Source organism: Dromiciops gliroides, chromosome 1, assembly GCF_019393635.1.
Source record: "Dromiciops gliroides isolate mDroGli1 chromosome 1, mDroGli1.pri, whole genome shotgun sequence".
Classification (NCBI taxonomy): Eukaryota; Metazoa; Chordata; class Mammalia; order Microbiotheria; family Microbiotheriidae; genus Dromiciops; species Dromiciops gliroides.
Window position 1 is genome coordinate 19,800,410 of NC_057861.1, and position 20,795 is coordinate 19,821,204.

General features: G+C 46.6%; 1 protein-coding gene across 1 annotated transcript; it reads right to left on the reverse strand.

Annotated features, from left to right (window-relative positions):
* Positions 1-383: 383 nt before the first annotated feature.
* On the reverse strand, positions 384-20,137 carry HSPB8 (heat shock protein family B (small) member 8). The gene is made up of 3 exons (XM_043976511.1): positions 19,179-20,137; positions 7,567-7,630; positions 384-1,468 (listed from the first exon to the last, which is right to left on the reverse strand). The coding sequence occupies exons 1-3, from the start codon at positions 19,555-19,557 to the stop codon at positions 1,309-1,311; spliced, it is 603 nt and encodes a 200-aa protein (XP_043832446.1). The 5' UTR covers positions 19,558-20,137; the 3' UTR covers positions 384-1,308.
* Positions 20,138-20,795: the final 658 nt, after the last annotated feature.

The following is a 20,795-nucleotide window of genomic DNA, read 5'->3' on the forward strand; positions in this document are numbered from 1 at the left end:
ATGACTGGAGGTAGGAGTTAGGGACGGGGAGCCCTTCTTCAGATATTTGAATGTGGAAGAGAGATTAGACTTGTTTTCTTTGGCCCCCCAAGGGCAGAACCGGGCATGATGGGTGGAAATGGTAAAGAGGCAAAAGTAGGCTTGACGTCAGGGAAAATGTTGCCGTCCAACAGTGGCTGCTTCCAGAGGTGGTTGCTTTGTTGACAGCAAGTGTTGTCAGCTTCCTTGGGGCAAAGCCCAGGTCACCCCACCCTAGTTACAATTCCCCTAGATACTATGTATCCCCTGCTTGAATCAATGGACTCATCTCTTCTCCCTCCTCCCCAGCTCCTGCCAACTCCCAACCCTCCCATCTGACATTAGATCAGCATTCAGGCAAGGCATGAGGCTAAGAAGATCAATTTCTTTTTTATTATTCATAAAGTTATTTTTCCCTCAAACAACAGCACAACTGAAAAAACAACACAAATCCCAGCACAATACAGAAGTGTTCCCACCCAAGCACACGACATTGTCACATTGTGGTAAGTTCCCAGCCTGTCTTTATCAGTTCTGTCTATCTGTCTGGCTGGCACTTGGTTCCTGGCAACTCCGGAGAGCAAGGTCCTAACCTGGCAATTCCCTCCTGGGAAAACGTGGACCTGGAAAAAAAAGGGGGGGGGGAACTAGACAGAGGAGGGGGTCAAAGATAGAGTTAGCCAACAAATGACCACAGGGGGCCTAAAATCCCCCATTCAGGCCCATCTCCATAAATATCTAATTAACTTAAAGCAAATATGAAAAAGACACCCCCTAATTTCGGTCTGATATACAGATAAACACTTAATGCATGTAAGACCTCTAAAAAAATTATGTCTGTGAGGCTGGGGGATGGTTGGTGGCCTATGGGGACATGAAATGACAAGTGAGCAGCAGGGGAATAAGGGGAGCTAGCCCTTGGGACTTTTCTGGGTTTAGCTCTGGGCCCTAGGGAAAGGGGGGATTACAGGGGTTTGGGAGCAGGTAGCTGGGCTGTCGTCACTGGCCTTCCCAGTGCAGTGCAGGGCCCGCTCTCTATCCTGGGAGACGCTGAGGGCCAGACCTCCTCGGGACAGGGCAGGACAGGAATCAGTAGGTAGGCACTCTGGGTAAGGATGCTTCCAGATGGGAGGCCCTCTCAGTGGCAAGAGCAGAAAAACAATCCTCTCTATCCAACATACACCTCTATTGAGCTAATGTAATTGCATCTGGAATCAAGAGAGAAATCTCTAGGGTCTGGGGGAGGGAAGGGGGAGGAAGAGAATGAGAATTCTTCCTCTGGAGGCCTCTTCAAGCACAGGTGACTTCGTGGTTGTCGACGGGCAGCTCATTGCCTAAGCTGCTGTCTCCGAATGCAGAGTAAGGAGGAACCTGCGGGGCTTCGATGATCAGCAGACCCTCAGGGGAGAGGGAAGCAAATACTGTCACCGGGTCCACCTCAGCTGGGAGTCTAGGAGGAGAAATACAGAACTGAATGGATCTGGCTTCCAGGGACTGCCTGGTGGGGGTGGAAAGAGCCCTGGGACTGAAGTCAGGAAAGATCTGGGTTCAGATCCTGCTGTGGACCCTCCCTAGCTATGTGACCCTTGGCCATATCATTCAACCACTTTTGGCTTCATTTTTCTCATCTGTATAATGAGGGGATGTGCTCCCATTCATACCCCGCCACCCCCGCCAAGCCAAGTACAAGGCCTTGCACACAGTAAGCATTTAATCAATGCTTATTTTAGTGTGCAAGGAAAGTTTCTTTCCCTCTTAGCAGTGACCCATTTCCACTCCTACCTAGAGAAAATAGTCCTAGATCAGGGTTCATTGGCAAGGCCCCTGTATATGAGAAGGTATTTACAGAGTATACTTTTCTTTTTTGTTTGTTTGTTTTTCTTTTTTTTTTTCTTTCTTTCTTTTTTTGCAGGGCAATGAGGGTTAAGTGACTTGCCCAGGGTCACACAGCTAGTAAGTGTCAAGTGTCTGAGGTCAGATTCAAACTCAGATCCTCCTGAATCGAGGGCCAGTCATTTATCCACTGCGCCACCTAGCTGCCCTGAGAAGCCATATACATGCATACATACATACACGTGTGTGTATGGTATACATATATATATGTGTGTGTGCTTATTGTGCATATGTGTGTATATATATATATGTGTGTGTGTGTGTGTGTGTGTATATATATATACATACATATATACACCTATACTCCAAGTCATTAAAGAAAAGCTATTTCTCTTGTTCCGTGAGCTGGGTTGGCCCCAGGTGATACCCTGGCTGATATATCTGCAGAGATTAGCAAGCAGAAGAAAGAGATCTGGAAGAGACAAGGAGAGGACCGGGCAGGGGGCTAGGGGAAGCTTTTGTTAATGCCTACCAGGAGAGAGCTTCCAGACCAAGACATCAGTGCTGTGGGGGATGGTCTGTTGGTCTATTTCTCTGCTGAGGGGCAAGCAAATTGTGTAGCTACAAAACCTGGACATTGGTAGCTTGTCTAGAGATGTTCACGCTTGGGCAGAGATGCCATGGCATTTTTAAGGAAATGACACCAAAGTGAAGAGAGAGACGGCTTTGAGACAACACAGTCCCCTAAGGGAAACCCAGCTTTGAAGTTAACTTGCTGCTAGGGAGGGAAATATGGGGTGAGAGTCGGGAGCTCAGGAGAAGAGCTTACATTAGCCTTATAAAGCAGAGTCACCAACCGACACATTCAAACTGAGCAGAGATTCCCAGGGCCAAAATCAGTCTCTCTTTCCTGATGCTGCCCCTGGTGGCTTTGAAACTTGTCTACTCTTCTCTGTCTCCATCACTCCAGACCCTTTCCTCAGCTCAAAGTCTATATCTATACCACCCAAGTGGACTAATCACAGGGTGTGATGGGGGGGGGGAATCATTTGATCTTTTCCTGCCTCTGTTTCCATATCTCATCACATAAGCAAAGATTACCTTTCCTTTAAGGGTATCTCCTAACTTGAATAGTTTACGATAAGGCAGGTAGGTGGTACAGTGGTTAGAACACTGGGCCTGGAGTCAGGGAGACCTCTGAGTTTGTGTGTTTCAGTTTTTTGTTGGTTTTCCCTCAGATCAAGGAGGAAAGGGTTGAATAGCACTAGAAGAATATCTTCGGTTTTTTTTTTTTTTAACTCACATGAGAGTAAATTACTGAGTTCTTAGCAGGATGAGGAATTGATTTCAATCAGTTAGAAATTAAGGACTTGACCACTCATTATACAGGAGAGAGTCTGAGGAGCTTAGAAGCCAGGGGGGTTGGGAGGACAGTGGCACCCTAGACAGTGGTAGGGAAGTTACATATAAGGGAGGCATGGGTGGGGGGAGTCATGAGTGAAGTTTTGGACATGCTGAATTTGAAACGTCTAGGAGACAACTAGGTCAACATGTCCAATAGGCAGGTTGGAGATGGGAGACTGGAGATCAGGGGAGAAATTAGGGATGGACAAATAGGCAGCTAGATGGCTTAATGGATAGAGCACTGGGTCTGGAGTTAACAAGACCTGAGTTCAAATCTGACCTAAGATACTAACTACCTGTGTGACCCTAGGTGAGTCACTTAACCTCTGTCTGTCTCAGTTTTCTTCATCTATAAAATGGGGATCATATTGTTGTGAAGATTACAAAATTGTTAATATGTATAAAGTATGTAGATATGTAAATAATAATTGTACAGTGTTTTGCACAGTACCTGGCACATAGTAGGCACTATATAAATATTAACAATATTGAAAAAAAATAGAAGAATCGTCCACATAGCATTTAAGTCCAACCGCCTCATTTTCTGAAGCTGTGAAGGGATTAGCCCAAGGTCACATGGGCAGGAAGGAACAGAGCTAGAATTTGAACCCAGGTTCTGAGACTGTAAAGCTTGGGTGCTTCCCGCTGAGACTTGAGTCTGTATTGTGCGGAACCAAAGTTTTTGGAGTCGTTCCAGACTAACCTGAGGAGTGGCTGGATTTCTGAGTGGAGTCATGGGAAGCTGGGACCTGGTGCCATGGTTTCCTCATCTCCCCCTTCCCTCCTCCCCCATAACATCTTGTATTTATTTTGCTATGTACAAGCTTCTCCTCCAGCTGAACATAACCTTCTTGAGGGCCGGGAGTGTTCTATTTCTATCTTTGAATCCCCAGTGCCCAGTGGATTATAGTAGGGGCTTGATCATTGATATTTTGTTTTTTGGTGAGGCAATTGGGGTTAAGTGACTTGCCCAGGGTCACACAGCTAGTAAGCGTTAAGTGTCTGAGGCTGGATTTGAACTCAGGTCCTTCTGAATCCAGGGCCGGTGCTCTATCCACTGTGCCACCTAGCTGCCCCTTGATAATTGATTATTGAATTCAATTGGTCCAGGGGCTCTAAAGTCACTTTGATTCTGGACTCAAATCTCATCTCTGAGACTTCCTACTTATGTAACCATAAGCAAATACCAGCCACTTTGGGCCTCAGTTTCCCCATCTGTAAAATGAAAAAGTATAGCTAAATGACCTTCAAGGTCCCTTAAAAATCCAGGCCAACAGGGCTCTGAATAGAGAAGATTGAGAGAGACTCCACTGGTTCCCCAGTTCCTGTCCTGTTATTCCATCCTCTGGGATCCCAGCCCTCTGAGCCTGCTAGAGAACTCCAAGATTTCCCATCTTTTTAAGGTACTTTTTCAACAAAGTTGTTTTCTGAGGACAATTTGCATGGGGAAATCAATTGAATAGGCAGCTTTTAAAAGATAGTCTATCTCCTTCCCCCGCACCTTTTCCTCCTCCCCTAGAGGGTTTGTCTTAATCCTTGGAGATTTTTCATCAATCTCTTTTTCAGACTTCAGTTATCTCTCTCCATTTTCCCTTCATTTGCCCTATGGGGACACATTTCATCTGATCTCAGTCTCCAGCCAGAGAGCCACAGTTGGGGGGGGGGTGGGGAGCTGGGACTGAATGAGACACAGAACCTTTGTTTCTTTGGAGCTTTATCAAATTGTGAGTTTCAAGAGTGGAGGGGGAAGAGGAGGAAGCTCAAAGTTACTAGGGGGGAGAGAGGGGGGGAGAGAGAGAGAGAGAGGAGGAGAGAGAGAGAGAAAGAGAGAGAGAGAGAGAGAGAGAGAGAGAGAGAGAGAGAGAGAGAGAGAGAATGGAGAGAGCATAAAGAAGAAAAAGGGAGAGGGAATGGAGAAGGGAAGGATAGAAAGGGAGGGTGGAAAGAGGGGAGGAGGGGAGAGAGAGAAGGAGGGAGAGAAGAGGAGAGAGAGGGACAGAGACAGAGATAGAGACAGGTAGGAGAGAGAGACACAGGTTGGGGGGGGCGACAGACAGAAACAAACAGAGAAAGACAGAAAGAGGAGAGACACAAAAACAGACTAAGAGACATAGACTCAGAGAGACACAGAGACAGAAAAAGACAGAGAGGCAGCAACAGGCAGAGACAGTGTTTATCATGGTCCTTGGAACATGTGAGACACTTAATACATGCTTACAGAATGACTGTTTCCCAGCTTCCTTAGTTTTTGGTCTGTGCATACGTGTATGTTGGGGGTAGGGGGAGGCATAAAGGACTTGTGGGGGTTGAGCTGTCGAGATTAAGTGCCTGGAAAGTTTTGAGCTGGGAGTTGGGGTGGGTCAAGAGAGAAATTCCTAATTCGAACTTCCCCTCCCCCCAAAGTTTCACTCCCACAAAGGAGGGATCAAGGGTGTTAACAAGCTAGGGAGCCCTTGGTCTCCACTCAAAGCCTGCTCAGGCTGAACTTGGCAGCAGAGGAGGGAAGCCTTTGGTTTGAACAAATTTGGAGGCACTGGGAGTTTGGTGCCGTGTATTTGTATGGAATTGAGAGCCGGAAGGCACCCGGGAAGTCAATCTAATCTAATACCTCTCCCTTTTCATTTGAGGAAACTGAGGCCCAGAGAGGGTGCATGACTTGCCCAGGGTCTCACAAGTAGAAAGTAGAAGAGCTGGAATATGAACCCAGTTCTTTTTACTGCAAATCCAAAGTTATTTTTCAATCATTAAAAAATCCTCCATCTCCTGAAGTGTAGTTTTGTATAGTTTGTATTTGTATTTGAGGAGAGTGAGGAGATGAAGAAGAAAAGAGAGGGAGAGAGGAGAGAGTTCAAATTCTCTCCCCAATACTTCCTAGCTGTGTGGCCTTGGACAAGTCAATTAACTGCTGTCTGCCTCAATTTCTCCATCTGTAAAATGGTGATAGCAGCACCTACCTTTTAGGGTTATGGTGAGGATCAGATGAGATAATGTCCCCAGAGTGCTTTGCAAACATTAATACACCATATAAATACTAAGCATTATTAGCTATTATTAAAGCTGGAATCCCACCATATAGATGGTTGCCTTACATTGTCCTAGGCTCTGGTGGATGCTCTAGCACCTGACTCTAGCACAATATCGCTAAGGGGTCCAGTAGCACCAGTCTTGGATATATACAGATCACCCACCGCCTGCCCTCCAACCAGGTCCCCCTGAGTCTGGGCTTCTCCTAACTCGTTTGTTCTCTGCCCTCTCTTCCTGCTTTGTGTCCTTGAGTATCATGTTCCAGACCCGGAATGTTTATCACTCTCCTAACCCGCTTTCCAGGTGCCAGCAGTCAGCTGCTCTGCTCATTCATGTCTTGGGGAGGGGGGGGGCATAATCCCCTGGAGGAATGTGCCCAGACTGGCCCCCTATTCATGGAGCGGGCCCCTTAAGCCTCGAAGAAGATAGATCCCTTCTCAGAGAGAGAAAAAGCTGAGAGGACGGCATGCTGGGAATGCCTGATCCCCAAAGAGTATTACCTCGCCTTTGGTGGGGTATTGTGATTTGAGAGCTTCCGAGGCTCTTTCCCAGGCATTCCCTCTTCTGGACCTCACCTCTGCTCTGTGGAGTGGGCAGGGCAGGGCTTATATCACCCTCATTTCAGAGAAGTTAAAGCTGTAGGATCCCAGGATTTATCATTGGAAGGGGTCTTAGCTCTAGAGCTGGGAGGGACCACGAATCCAGCCCTCTAATCCAACCCCTTCATTATACAGATGAAGAAACTGAGATCTAGGGAGGCTAAATGACTTACCTAGGATCGCACAATAAGCTCCTGAGACGGGATTCTATCCTGAGTCTTCCTGACCCCACGTCTGACACTATCCACCATCTAGCTTTCTAGCTGCTCAACCAAATAGCTGTTTGACCCTGGACCGGTGAGGAAGGTGGTCCCCGAGAGCCCTTCTCATTCTAAGGCTATGATCTGTCATTCCCTCAGTTGACCTTACATGGTAAGAGCTCCAGGCCCCTTGCCATGCTCTGAATTCGCCCCCAGCGCCTCCAAGACCTTCCTGAAGGCCACTGTCAGAGCTGTGACCCGTCCAGCAGGGCTGTCAGCTCTCCGCCTTCAGGACACATTGTACCCAGGCGAAAGGGACTACCTCATCTCTGGATTTTCTTTTCCTGTGATTAACAGAACTGTGGTTGGAAACCCAAAGCTTCTGATGACAAACAATCGGGAAGCTATTTTTTTTCTGCTCTACTCAGAACAACTTGAACCCGGGAATATCCCACAGAACACACAAAAACTCCCTGGCAGATACATACTGGATTTTCTTTGTGAAGTTCTTGGAAACGATCCCCCCTTCTTGTTGCTTCTCTTCATGTCTGCCTGGAGGAGAGAGAAACACAACTTGTCAGCGCGCCCAGAGAATCTTCATTCCAAAAAACTAGGGAGGCCTCTCCCTGCCTAAGGCTTTGGGAATCAGGAGGGAATCTCATTCTCCCATTACCCCATTCCCCACTGGCAAGTATGTGAGGTCAGCAGAGCTATGATAAGAACCCACTTAGGAACACGTCTTCAACTTCTGTGTTCCCCCCATGATGCCTGGATATGTAAATTACAAATAGTAGGTTGGTGATAAAAACTTGGGGAAAATAAGCAAGAAATGGATGGTCTATGTGGTAACATGGGAAAAAAGAAAAACATTGGTTATGGAATCAGACATTGGTTCAAAATCTGCCTCTGACGTGTGTGCTTGTCACACAAGTGACAAGGGCTTTGACCTTCCCTGGACTCAGATCCCCCATCTGTAAAATGGGGGGGGGGGGTTGGCCTCTGAGCTCCCTCTCTTCTAGAATGATCCCAGGATTCTCAGCAGATGTAGAGGGCTTTGTTCAGTCCTGAGCCCGATATTCTTGGAACAGCATTGGTATAAAATGGAGTGTGGACAGAGGAAAACAATCAGGATGGTGACAGGCTTGGGAACGTTCTCTTTTGTGGATTTTCACAGCACCACTCCTTCCTGGTTCTCCTCCTATCTCTCTGACCACTTCTTCCTGGATTATTATTATTATTTCTTCTTCTTCTTCTTCTCCTTCTCCTTCTCCTTCTTCTTCCTTCTCTTCCTCCTTCTTCCTTCTCTTCCTTCTTCCACCTCTTCTTCTTCTTCTTCTTCTTCCTTCTCTTCCTTCTTCTTCTTCCTCTTCTTCTTCTTCTTCCTCCTCCTCCTCCTCCTCCTCCTCCTCCTCCTTCTTCTTCTTCGTGGGTCAATGAGGGTTAAGTGACTTGCCCAGGATCACACAGCTAGTAAGCATCAAGTGTCTGAGACCAGGTTTGAACTCAGGTCCTCCTAAATCCAGGGCTAGTGCTCTATCCACTGCAGCACTGCTTAGCTGGCCTAAACAAGTGTTTTTGTGTTTTCATTTCTTTTTCTTTCTGTATTTCTTTACTCTACTCCTTATATTCTAGGAGCAGCAACCCTGGCCTGTCTAGGGTTCTTTGAAACCTTCATCTCCATCTTTCATGTTTTTATGCCGATTGTCCTCCATGCCTGGAATATTCTCCTGTCTCATATATGAGTCTTGATTTCTCTGGCTTCCTTCGACTCAGCTCAGATCCAACTTTCTCCAGGAGATATTTTCCTATCCTTCACCCCCACCCCAGTCTCTAGCACAAAGACTTTTAACCTGGGGTCTGTGCACCTGTTTATTTCTTTGTATAGATATTTTAAAAACTTTATTTTACTATAAATGGTTTCTTTTGCAAAACTTTTTAGTATTTATTTATTAGCTATTTATTCACCTATTCATTTTTTTATCTATCTGTTTGTTTATTTGTGGGGCAATGAGGGTTAAGTGACTTGCCCAGGGTCACACAGCTAGTAAGTGTCAAGTGTCTGAGGTTAGATTTGAACTCAGGTCCTCCTGAATCCAGGGCTGGTGCTTTATCCACTGTGCCACCTAGCTGCCCCAACTGTGAGTGTTTTTATCCCCAGTTTTCAGGTGAAGTAACTAAGGCTTAGACATTTGCCCAAACTAGAGTGCTGGGTTTGGGGATGTAGGACCCTGGTTCAAATCCTGCATTAGCCACTTTATAGCCTTGGTAACCATGGACAAACCACATCTGGGCCTCAGTTTCCTCAACTGTAAAATGACAACCTCTAAGTTTCCTTCCAACTCAAAACCCAGGCTCCTGTGAACACTTCTTGCCTGTGTGACCTTTCTCATCTGTAAAATGAGGGGGTTCTAAGTCCTCTACTAGCTCTAAATCTATGGTTTACTTATCCACACAGCCAGTAACAGAGGTGAATTTGAACCCCAAGCCCCTAAACTCCATCTCTTCATTCCTTTGCCATCTGACGCCATCCTTGATGCTGAGGATGACACGCAGAGTGGGTTTTCTTCAGTCCCCGAGGGCCAGGATCGCCTGGGATACCGTGACTTGCCCCTGCCAAAAATATATCCTAAGTTCAGGCAGTTGAAGAGTGGGAGGGATGGTCCCTGGCGGTGAACAGGTGGGAGGCTCTCGTAGGCGCCAAGGGAAGGGCTGTGCTCCACCAAGGAGCTGGGCCTTTGGGCCCCGGGCCAATCCCGCCACCCACGCCTAGGAGCAAAGGCGCCCACAGATCCACCCAGGGCATGGATGGAACATTTTTAACCGTGGCCCAGTTTGAATGCCCAGAGCTATTTTCTGCTTTTGCCATGTTAGGGCCCCTCTGTGCCAAACCTTTCAGTCCATGTGGTTGGCACGACTATCCTCCTGCAGTGCCTGTAACACAGGCCATCGTCACATGCTGCTCATTAACAGATAACCCAAGGCTGGAGGGAGGGTCTGTCCATGACTCACCTTCATTCCTTTCTGTTCCTCAACTAGAAAATGGTGTCCTGGCCATCCCTCAGACGAGCCTCTCACTGTCCCACCTCTGGGTTTCTGCTTTTTAAAAAAAAATTACTTGCCCTTCTACACTGGGGAAGTCACTAACCCTTCCTGGGGCCTCAATGTCCTCATCTGAAAAATGGTCATAATGATACCTGGCATCCCTGCTTATCATACAGGACTGCTTGCCACCACCTGTGAGATACTCATAAAAAACCTCCTCTTACAGAGCTCCAGGACCTGACAATATGTCTGAGTTAGAACAGATCCCTCATTGGGCAGGCTTCTATGGGGGTACAGAATGGGCTGGGGGGGGGGGTTCACAGCAGCTTTTATCTAAACTATACAATGGATAGAGTGTCACATTGGGAAACAGGAGATCAAATCCAGCCTCAGACACTCACTAGGTCTGTGACAAATCATTTAAACGCTGCCTACCTCAGTTTCCTCATCTGTAAATGAGGACAATAATTGCATCTACCTCTGAGGGCCGTTGTGAAGATCAAATGGGATAATATTTGTACAGTGCTTTGCAAGTCTTAAGGCTTTATATAAATGCTAGTTCTGAGGGGCAGCTAGATGGCACAGTGGATAAAGCACTGGCCCTGGATTTAGGAGGACCTGAGTTCAAATCCAGCCTCAGACACTTGACATTTACTAGCTGTGTGACCTTGGGCAAGTCGCTTAACCCCTCATTGCCCCACCAAAAAAAAAAAAAAAGATCTTATATAAATGCTAATTCTTATATGCTTATAATATATATATATATGTATACACACATACCTAGTAGGTACAACATAGACTATATATGTATCATACATGTATAAATGTGTGTATATACACATACATATATTAGGCACAACATCACTACGAAAGTTGGTGAAGAAGCATGCTGGGATTGGATGTTAAATGAAAAGTATCCGCTAGGTTGTAGAGGGCTCGCAATCTGTTAGTGGGAAGAACATATTTGCTGGCAGAATAAGGGATCCTTGAAACCTTGAACGTTCTGATAAACCCTAAATGACTTTATGCCTACTTTACTACACGGGATCATGGATTTAGAGTTGGAACAGACCTTAGAGGCCACTGGATCCAATTTCCTCATTTTACAGATGCGAAAACTGAGGCCCAGTGAAGTTAATAGTGACTCGTCCAATATTACAAATCATCTGAGGTGGAATTTGAACCTGGGTCTTTTGAACACCAAATCCAGTGGCCCATCCTCTATACTCCTAGGAGCAACTAAGCCACAAGCTATCGACACTGGCCGGGAGATATGGTAGGGAAATTCAGTATCAGTAGAAAGATCTTTGGCCATCCAGTCATCTATATCTGGGTAAACTGTGGATAGGAACTACAGCTAAGCTTTGAAAAACATATTTCCCTGGATTTTTGCTCCAGGGTGAGGACAAAGGGAAAGGATAAGGCCCCCAGTAGCCCCAGATCTACATGAGCCCAGAGTCCATGGGGGCATCTCGACGTGTCTCAGGTTGTTATAGTTGGGACTAAAACCCGGGCCTTCTAATTCCAGGGCCAGAACTCTATCCATTGGGATACACTGCCTCCCAAGAGACCTCCTTGCACGTCAATGACTGGGCCCAGAAGAAACTGAGTCTCTCCTGCTTCTCTGTCCACTCCTCTTTCCACGAGGCTAGGCTTCACTTTCACAGATCCAGAACTGGACTGGACCGCAGAGACCAGCTAACCCATCCCATGGCATTTTACAGATGCAAAAACTGAGGCCAAGGTATGTTGGGTGGATCGTCCAAAGTCGAACAGACAAGCCTCTCCTTAGGCCCCAGGTTTCAAATTTCTTCTCCATATAGGTATGTATCAGAAGCCTTAGCAGTGAGCCTTTAGCTTCCTTATCTGTGAAATGGGAATGATGATGCTTGGGGTCCTTCACATGATAGAGCTTTGTAAATCCTATAGCATTGTAAAGATGTGGATTTTATCCTTCTCGCTGACCTCACAGGATTGTTGTAAAAAGAGATAATGTAGGGGGGAAAACAATTTTTAACCTATAAAGCATTTTTACCCTTCTATAAATTGAGGGGGTATGACTGATTGATCAAATAAGTCCTCCCCAGCTCTGACATTCCTGGTTCTAAAGCCCCTCCCAGCTCTGACATTGCCTCCTCTAAGGCCTCTCCCAGCTCTGACATTCCCTGTTCTAAGGCCCCTCCCAGCTCTGACATTCCCTGTTCTAAGGCCCCTCCCAGCTCTGACATTGCCTCCTCTAAGGCCCCTCCCAGCTCTGACATTCCCTGTTCTAAGGCCCCTCCCAGCTCTGACATTCCTGGTTCTAAAGCCCCTCCCAGCTCTGACATTGCCTCCTCTAAGGCCTCTCCCAGCTCTGGCATTCCCTGTTCTAAGGCCCCTCCTAGCCCGGACATTCTAGGATCTTTTGAAACAGGAGCTGCTGTTATTTTGGGCCAGGTCTTTAGATGCAGAAGGCATAGGAAAATGAATATTAACCTCCAGCTAGTCCCTGAAAGTTGCTTTTATTTTTGACTTGTTCACTCATTGAAAGTCTTAATATATCATGTTTTTCAGGAAAGAGAATATGTTGTTTCCTCCCCAGATGCATTAAACCAGTGGTAACCTGGCACAGGGGAGAGGGCTCTGGATTATAAATCCACAGTAGGGAGATTGCTCACTCTGCTATTTATTCCTGCCTCAGCCTCTGGGCCTTAGTTTCTTCATCTGTAAATTAAAGGGATCTGGAGCAGCTAGGTGGCACAGTGGATAAAGCACCGGCCCTAGATTCAGGAGGAAGTGTCAAACACTTGACACTTACTAGCTGTGTGACCCTGGACAAGTCACTTAACCCTCATTGCCCTGCAAACAAAAATTTAAAGAAATCTAAGGTTCCTTCCAGCTTTAGGCACCAAGAAACTGAGAGGGGTTCTACAGCCCCTTCCCTTCTCCCCACTCATACAACCACCAGCCTCATCATTTTTGCTCAGGCCTAGTACAAAAGTCTCCTAAATATCACCCCCTTTCTCAAGTCTCTCCTCTCTCCAACTCATTATCCAACACTTACCAAAGTGATAGTATTTTAATTTTTAAATTGCTATTCGCATATTTTACTTTTACATTACCTTGTTTCTGATGTATACATACATGAATATATACATATACTTATATTTTGTTTATATATTACTCCCTTTCCTCCCTGAGAGTCACCATTTATAGAAAAATTAAAATAAAAAAAGAAGGGGGCAGCTAGGTGGCGCAGTGGATAGAGCACCAGCCCTGGAGTCAGGAGGACCTGAGTTCAAATCTGACCTCAGACACTTGACACTTACTAGCTGTGTGACCCTGGGCAAGTCACTTAACCCCAATTGCCTCACTTTAAAATAAAAAAAAAAAAGAGGGAAAAAACAGTTCAGTTATACTAACCAACTATCAACTCAAAGGAGGAAGCTTTTTGGAGGACAGATGTAATCATTCAAACAAGTTTGGCCCGCTCATCCACACAGGAAAGACCAAATGGATGACAAGTGTCTATTACCCAGATTTGGACAGATGCCCTACAGAGCTTGTCCAACAGTCTACAAATAGGGCAAACACTGTTGCTGGGCAATGATCTGAACCCAGAATTGAACAGAAGAAGAAAGCAGGCTGGATTTCTTTTGGGAAATCACAAAGTAACCCCCTCAGAGCTTTACCAGTATTATTATGCTGCAACAACGCATGGAAGACAACTGTCTCTAAATGACCACTGAAGGGCATGTGGACATGTAAGTATTGAGGTCACTTCTTGCCTTCTTTTCTTTTCCCCCTCTAACCCCAGTAGACCTGCTCCCAGAGGTCAAGGCCTATCTCATTTTTGTCTCTAACTCTCCAGCACTTACCACAACACCTAGTATACAGTGGGTACTTAATAAACGATTGTTGATTTATTTCCTGCTTCCTTCCCTGCCCCCCTTGAAATTACTTTGTTATATTCTATGTATTTTAAAAGTATTTATTTGGGTGTATGCATATATACCCTTAGAATATAAACTCCTTGAGGACAGGCACTGTTTAATTATTGGGGGGGGGGTGTCTTTGTATCCCTAGCACTTAACACAGTGAATTCTTGGCTCTTTATTCCAATTTTCTAATTGGGGAAACTGAGGCACAGAGTGATTTTTTTTTTTTTTAAAGGAAAATTGACTAAGATTACTACCTTCTGGTTTCAAAGATATGTACCAGGACTAGATCTGTGATTTCATCCTGTAGGGAACCTCCAGGTGAGGAAATTCCTTCTACCAATGAAGGTCAACACTTTCTCTGAAACTTAAAATCTCAACAGATTTGCTTGGGAGCATGGAATGCTGAAGTGACTTGTTCAGGGTCACACAGCCAATATGTGTCAGAGGTGGAATCTGAACCCAGATCTTTTTGACTGTGAGATCCACAGTATTGTACACGTGGTGGGCAGATAGATAGTAGATGCTTCTCAGACTTGAAGGAGTATCTAAGGGAAACCTTTTTCCAGCTTGAATATTGTTTTGCTTTTCCTCGCAAAGCTAATTAATTCCTGTAAATACTTTTTTCTGAGCAGGCACGGAAGAGAATGTGGAGGAAGCTATTAGGAATGACCACAATGTTCCTTCTGATGGATGGCAGCAGGGAGGGGAAGGGAGAGAGGCTGTCTCACTCGTCCGCCTGACATCCTATATCTGTAGACCTTTTCCAAGGGCAGATGATGGAAGCCAGAAGCCGGTGACCCTTTAATCTCCCTCTGCCTCTGCTCCCCTCTTAGAGAGTCAGAACAAAGAGTCAAGGGCTCTCTGTGGTCCAGATATCTTATTCCTTTCCCACAAGGACTGCCTGGCTCTCTCTCTCCCTTCCTCTGTTTCTCCTCCACCCAGTCTCCTCTCGAGGTCTCAAAAGAGGAAGCTGTCTTCTCTGTACTAGTGACCAAACGGAAGCCCTTCTTCCTTCCCCTTTCCTCATCTCTCTTCTACCTGGTTGTTGTTGTTCATTCATTTTCAGTAGTGTCCAACTTTTTGTGATCCCATTTGGGGTTTTATGAGCAAAGATACTGGAGTGTTTGCCATTTCTTCTCCTGCTCATTTGACAGATGAGGAAACTGAGGCAAACAAAGTTCATTGACCTGCCCAGGGTCCCACTCCTAGTGAGTAAGTGTTTGAGGCCAAATTTGAGTTCAGATCCTCCTAATTCCAGGCTCTATACACTATGGTGCCACCTAGCCACCCTTCCATCTGGACTCCTGTTTAAAATAAGTCAGTGGGAGGCAGCTAGGTGGCACAGTGGATAAAGTAACAGCCCTGGATTCAGAAGGATCTGAGTTCAAATTTGACCTCTGACACTTACTAGCTGTGTGACCCTGGGCAAGTCACTTAATTCTCATTTCCCTGGGAAAAAAAATAATAAAATAAAATAAGTCAGTGGTCTGATCTGTGACAATGAGAGGACAATAGAGGCCTCTGACACTTTCTTCATGAGGAGGGAGGCAATGGAGTACAGTGGATGGACTTGGGTTTGAGTTCGACCACTGACACATCCTGACTATGTGACCCTGGACAAGTCACTTAACTTCTTTGCCTTAGTTTGTGTAAAAAGGGGATAATAATAGTACCTCTCTCCTAGGGCTGTTATGAAGATTGGATGAAATCATAATTCATTGTACAGTACCTGACACACAGTAAGCATTATATAAATGTTATCATCATCATCGATTATTATATAACTTAATCTCTAATTTAGAGTCTTCCTGACCTGGGTTTTTATGCCATCTCGCATGCTTGCTAGCTGGGTGAATCTGGGCAGGTCATTTCACTTGGCTCAGCCTGTGTTTCCTGATTTGTAAAATGAAAGAAAGCACTGCCTTCAATGTTGCCTCTAAGACTTGTTCAGCATCTAAATCTGTGACGTCCCTGAGCCTCGGCTTTCCTCATTTATAAAACGGGGCTGATTATACGATACATAGACTATCCTACTCTACAAGGTGGTTGGAAGGCTCAGTGGTATATGCTGTGTTCTGTCAACTTTAATATCAGGCTCTGGAAAGTTCAGTTATCGTGGCCTTAGATCAATGTTTAGCCAGGGCCAGGATTGAACTGTTCTTATCCCTGATTATCACTTCCCTGGGGGATTTGTTCACTATGGGACCATTGTTAGCAATTGTGACAAAGAGAGATTCTAAATTGTTTGTATGAGGTCACACGCATGGAGACCAGGCCAGAGTCCAGGGTCAGACCCAAATGCCCCAATTTCCAGGCCCATTCCTTCTACCCAAACACCCCATGAGCTGGTGATGCTTTGTACCATGTGATCTTTATTATCCACTTGTGGCTCCAATAAACATTTCCTTTCTCCTCCATTTTGGCTCCCTGTTCTAATAATCAGGACTCCCAGCATTCACCCCACTTCTTTCAGACCCTCATTACCAGACTAGCTCTCCTTCCTAGGAGAAAATGTGTGTGTGTACACATAGTCATAGCTATGCAAATATACACACACATTTATGTGTATATATCTATCTATATCTATATAGAGAGATATAGGGGCAGCTAGGTGGCACAGTGGATAGAGCACCAGCCCTGGAGTCAGAAGGACCTGAGTTCAAATCTGACCTCAGACACTTAACACTTACTAGCTGTATGACCCTGGGCAAGTCACTTAACCCCAGTTGCCTCACCAAAAAAAAAAAAAAAGAATTCTTATATATAGATATAGATATATAGATACACACACACACACATATCAGAAAAATGTCACAATGGGCATATATATGTGTGTGTATGTATATTATATATAAAACCATGATTTACATATATCATCACACTTGAGCGTCACAATACGCCTGTGAGGCCACTGTTACAAGTATTAGCTCCATTTTACAGAGAAGGAAACTGAGGCCAAGAGAAGTTAAGCCACTTGACTGTCATCACACAGTCAGTAATTCTCATAAGCAGGCTTTGAATTGAAGTCTTCCTGACTCCCAAGTACAGTGTTTTATATTATAACCTTTTCTTAATACGGGATTATGCTTTTCAAAGGGCTATGCTGCCCTGTGTAATTGGGGGGTTCCAGGGGCCACCATCCATCCCCACTTTATAGATGAAGAAACTGAATCCCTGAGTGACTCACTTCTAGACAGATAACTAGACACAGTCTGGATGAGGGCCAAAAGTGGGGCCCAGTTTTCCTCACACACACACACCCCCAGCCCATTCAACCAGAAACAGCCTAATCCTAGTGACTCCTTTTCCATCAACAAGCAATCCCAGCCCAACCCAACCCAGCCCAGTCTGTCTCCTTCCCCCAAGAGGTCCCAAGCCTCTGATGTTAAGTATTCTGCCTTCTGTACCTTTGAAAGTCCTGTCTCAACAGCTCAAGTGAGTCTGGAGCAGGTGGGCCCTGGCGCCATTTCTCAGAGCAAGGCTTGGCTAATGAATTTCTCTGATCACAATTTTATTTGTTTTTCTATTCTCTGTGTCTCTGCCTCTGTCTCTCTCTCCTTCCTCACCCTCGTTTCTCTCTTTCCCCTCCCCCCACTTCCCTCTAATGGCCACTAATTGGTGAGGAAGCAAGATTGAATTCTTCTGGAGGGGTTGTTAAATGAGCTAATGATCAGAAACAAAACAGAAGGCCCCACCCTGAGTCTGTCCAGTCCCTGTCTCATTTCAGACTTAACCCTTTCTTTGGGCCTGATCTCTGTTGACAAGAATAGTCAGCCATGATGGTTGTGACCTGGAAAACAAGAATACCAGCTTATGAGTTAGGACAGGTTGGGTAGGTTCCGAAGATGTACCTTCTAGTTGGGGCTGTGGATAGAGGATGAGGCTTAGAGCCAGAAGATGTGAGTTCGAATCCTCCCCTACTGCTGTAATTTCAAATCCAAGGATCTAAACTTGAATCCTAACTCTGCTCGTTCCTGGCCATTTGTTTGATTTTGGCCAGAAGAATCTGGGCCTCTGGTTGCTCAACTGTAAAGATGACCTTTCGGGCTTAAGCAGTCCTCAAGCTTCAATCCTGCCCCAGTGATTGTTGGCAAGAAACCCAACCTCTCCGGGGCTGTTTTGTTATTTTAAAGATGAGTCTCCTAGGTTTAGACCATCTCTAACTTCCCCTCCTGCTTTAAATTCCAGGGTCCACATCTCCCATCCTTTCCTTTGTTCGTTCTCAGATGTTTGAGCTTCTGGGGAGGAGACAGGGCTTTAGAAAAGAATGACCAGACAATAAATAGCAAGTGAATGCCTGAACTCTTAAATCATTCCAGGGGCTTGGAGGGCCTGTTTCTGCCAAAGCTAGCCAAGATTCCTTCTTGATTTTTATCTAAAAGACAGGGTTTGGTTTTGATTATCAACTATCATCTCCATCTTCTCTCTGTGTTTCAGCTCTTCGTGTCTCTGTATTTCTGTGTGTCTCTTTTACTCTCTTTTTGTCTCTTCCTACTGTCTCTCTCCTCTCCACTCTCTGTCTCTGTCTCTTCCCCTGTCCTTCTTTCTCTCCTCCTCTCTTTCTTTTCTCTCTCTTCCTGTCCCTCTGTCCTTTCTCTGGGTCCCTCTCTGTGTCTTTCTTCTTTCTCTACTGTCTCTCTATCTCTACCACTCTCTTTGTCTCAGCCTCTTCTGTGTCTGCCTCTTTCTCTCCTCTCTCTCTCTGTCTGCCTGTCTCTCAGTCTCTGGTCTCTTTCCTGATACCTCCCCCAACTACTAGAACTCTCCATCCTTAAACAACCTCATATTAATTTTAGGTTTATTTACATAGACTTATAGGTGCACATGTTGCCCGCCCCAATAAAGTGTAAACTCTTCGGGGTGAGGATTATTTCACTTTTGTTTTTATTTTCCCAAGAGCTAAAACAGTGCCAGTTACATATTAAGTGCCTAATAAATATTGGCTGATTTGACTGATGGAAAAATTTTTCCTTTCTCCATCTCTGTCATAGTAGGCACTTATAAATACTTGCTGATTAACTGCCTGCCTGCCTGCCTTTCCTTCTCCCTTCTCTGCCTCTAGTCCCTCTTTCTCCATCTGTCTCTCCCATTTCCCTCTGCCCCTGCCCATCACCCCACCCCACCCCATGGCCACTCACCGGACACCTCCACGAAGCCATCCTTGGTTTTAACCGTCAGCTCCTCTGGCTTGTAGCTATGCACATTGACACAGACTTTCCAAGGCTCCCCAGGGCAGGGGGGAGGGCTGCGGTTTTCAACAGGCCCATATCTGGCCCCATAGACTGGGGGGGCCATGCTGGGGACCAGGGGAGTCATGCCTGCCCTCAGGGGGCCTGGCCATGGGGACAGTCTAGGGCGGGCCCAGTCGGGCCAGTCCGCCGTCAGGTCGTCGGGGAAAGGGGCCATGCCGAAGTCGTCGTCCAGCAGGCGGCTAGACAGGGCCGAGTCCCTGAAAGGGTCTCTCCTCAGGCGGGAAGAAGGGTAGGTGCAAGAAAAAGGCATCTGGCCGTCGGCCATGGCTGCGGGCCTGGGGCAGGGCAGAGGGGCCCTCCTCCGACTCCCAAACAGTGGCAGGAGCCCTAGCTGGGCACTATGGGCGCAGGGCACCAGTCACAACGGCCTCTTCTGGCCCTGCCTCTGGCTCCCTGTGTGGCTTCTCAGTGAATAACCATCCAAGGCCCCTCCCCAAAAGCAGAGTCCTCCCTTGGAGAGGCTGCCTCAGCCCCGGGGGAGGAGAGGGATACCAAACCGGAGCGACAGGAATCCCTCCAGATATGCCTTGCCAAAACTCTCCACGGGATTTAAACCCAGACGAGGGAAGGAGGATGGAGGGAGGGGAGAGATCAGCAAGTGCCCAGTGGCTTGCAGATGTCAGGAGTGCCCAGCCCCCCCCTTCAGACCTCGGGGTGGATTCTCTCTGGAGACCAGGCAGGCAAGCGGAGGTAGGCACCGGTACCCTTTGGGGCCGCCTGTCTCTCTTCTGTCCCTTTCCCCGTGCCCGGACAGCGGCTTAAATAAACATCAGAGCCCAGAAACTTCTCGTGTTCTCCAGGGCTGGGCAGGGCGCCTCCGCTTATATGTCCTTTGATGCCGGCCAGGGTGGGGGTGGGGGTGGGGGCGGGGGCGGGGAGGGAGGGAGGGAGGGAGCTTTTGCAATCTCCCCTTGTCAGGCTGTGTTTTGGAGCCGATGAGCTACCCTCCTGAGCAATGCGGTTGGGGACAGCTGACTGCTCTACCAGGGGAGCTGGCAATGAGGGGCTATCCAAGTTTAGACGCCCCTCCTGGACCCTGGGAGTTCTCCCCTCCTCCTCCCTAGCCTGACCTCCCTCTCTCGTCTCTGCAAGGAGGGACCCGCATTGCTGCAACTGTCTGCAACTGCTCCAAGCCGGGTCTGCTATTTTTACCCTTCCTTCACCTTCTCCTCCTCCTCTTCCTCCTCGGGGCCCCTGCCCGGCTCCCCGCTTCCTCTGTCACTGGCCAGAAGGTTCTTGATACACACTTGTCCTTCTTCACTCTAGGGACACATAACATTGAGAGATGATTGGGAAAGCGAATCGAGCTGGTGGAACGTGCGCCTTCCCCATCCCCCTTCCTCCTAGAGGGAGCCGGACAGACGCTCCATTACCTTGGGGTTTGGAATCCTTAAGAAAGGTCTTATCCCCTCTCTGACAGGAGCTGCATGACTATGGGCAAGTCACTTAACTAACCTTCCTCATTTGTGAAGATGATAATAGTAAATAATATCTGCAGTGCTG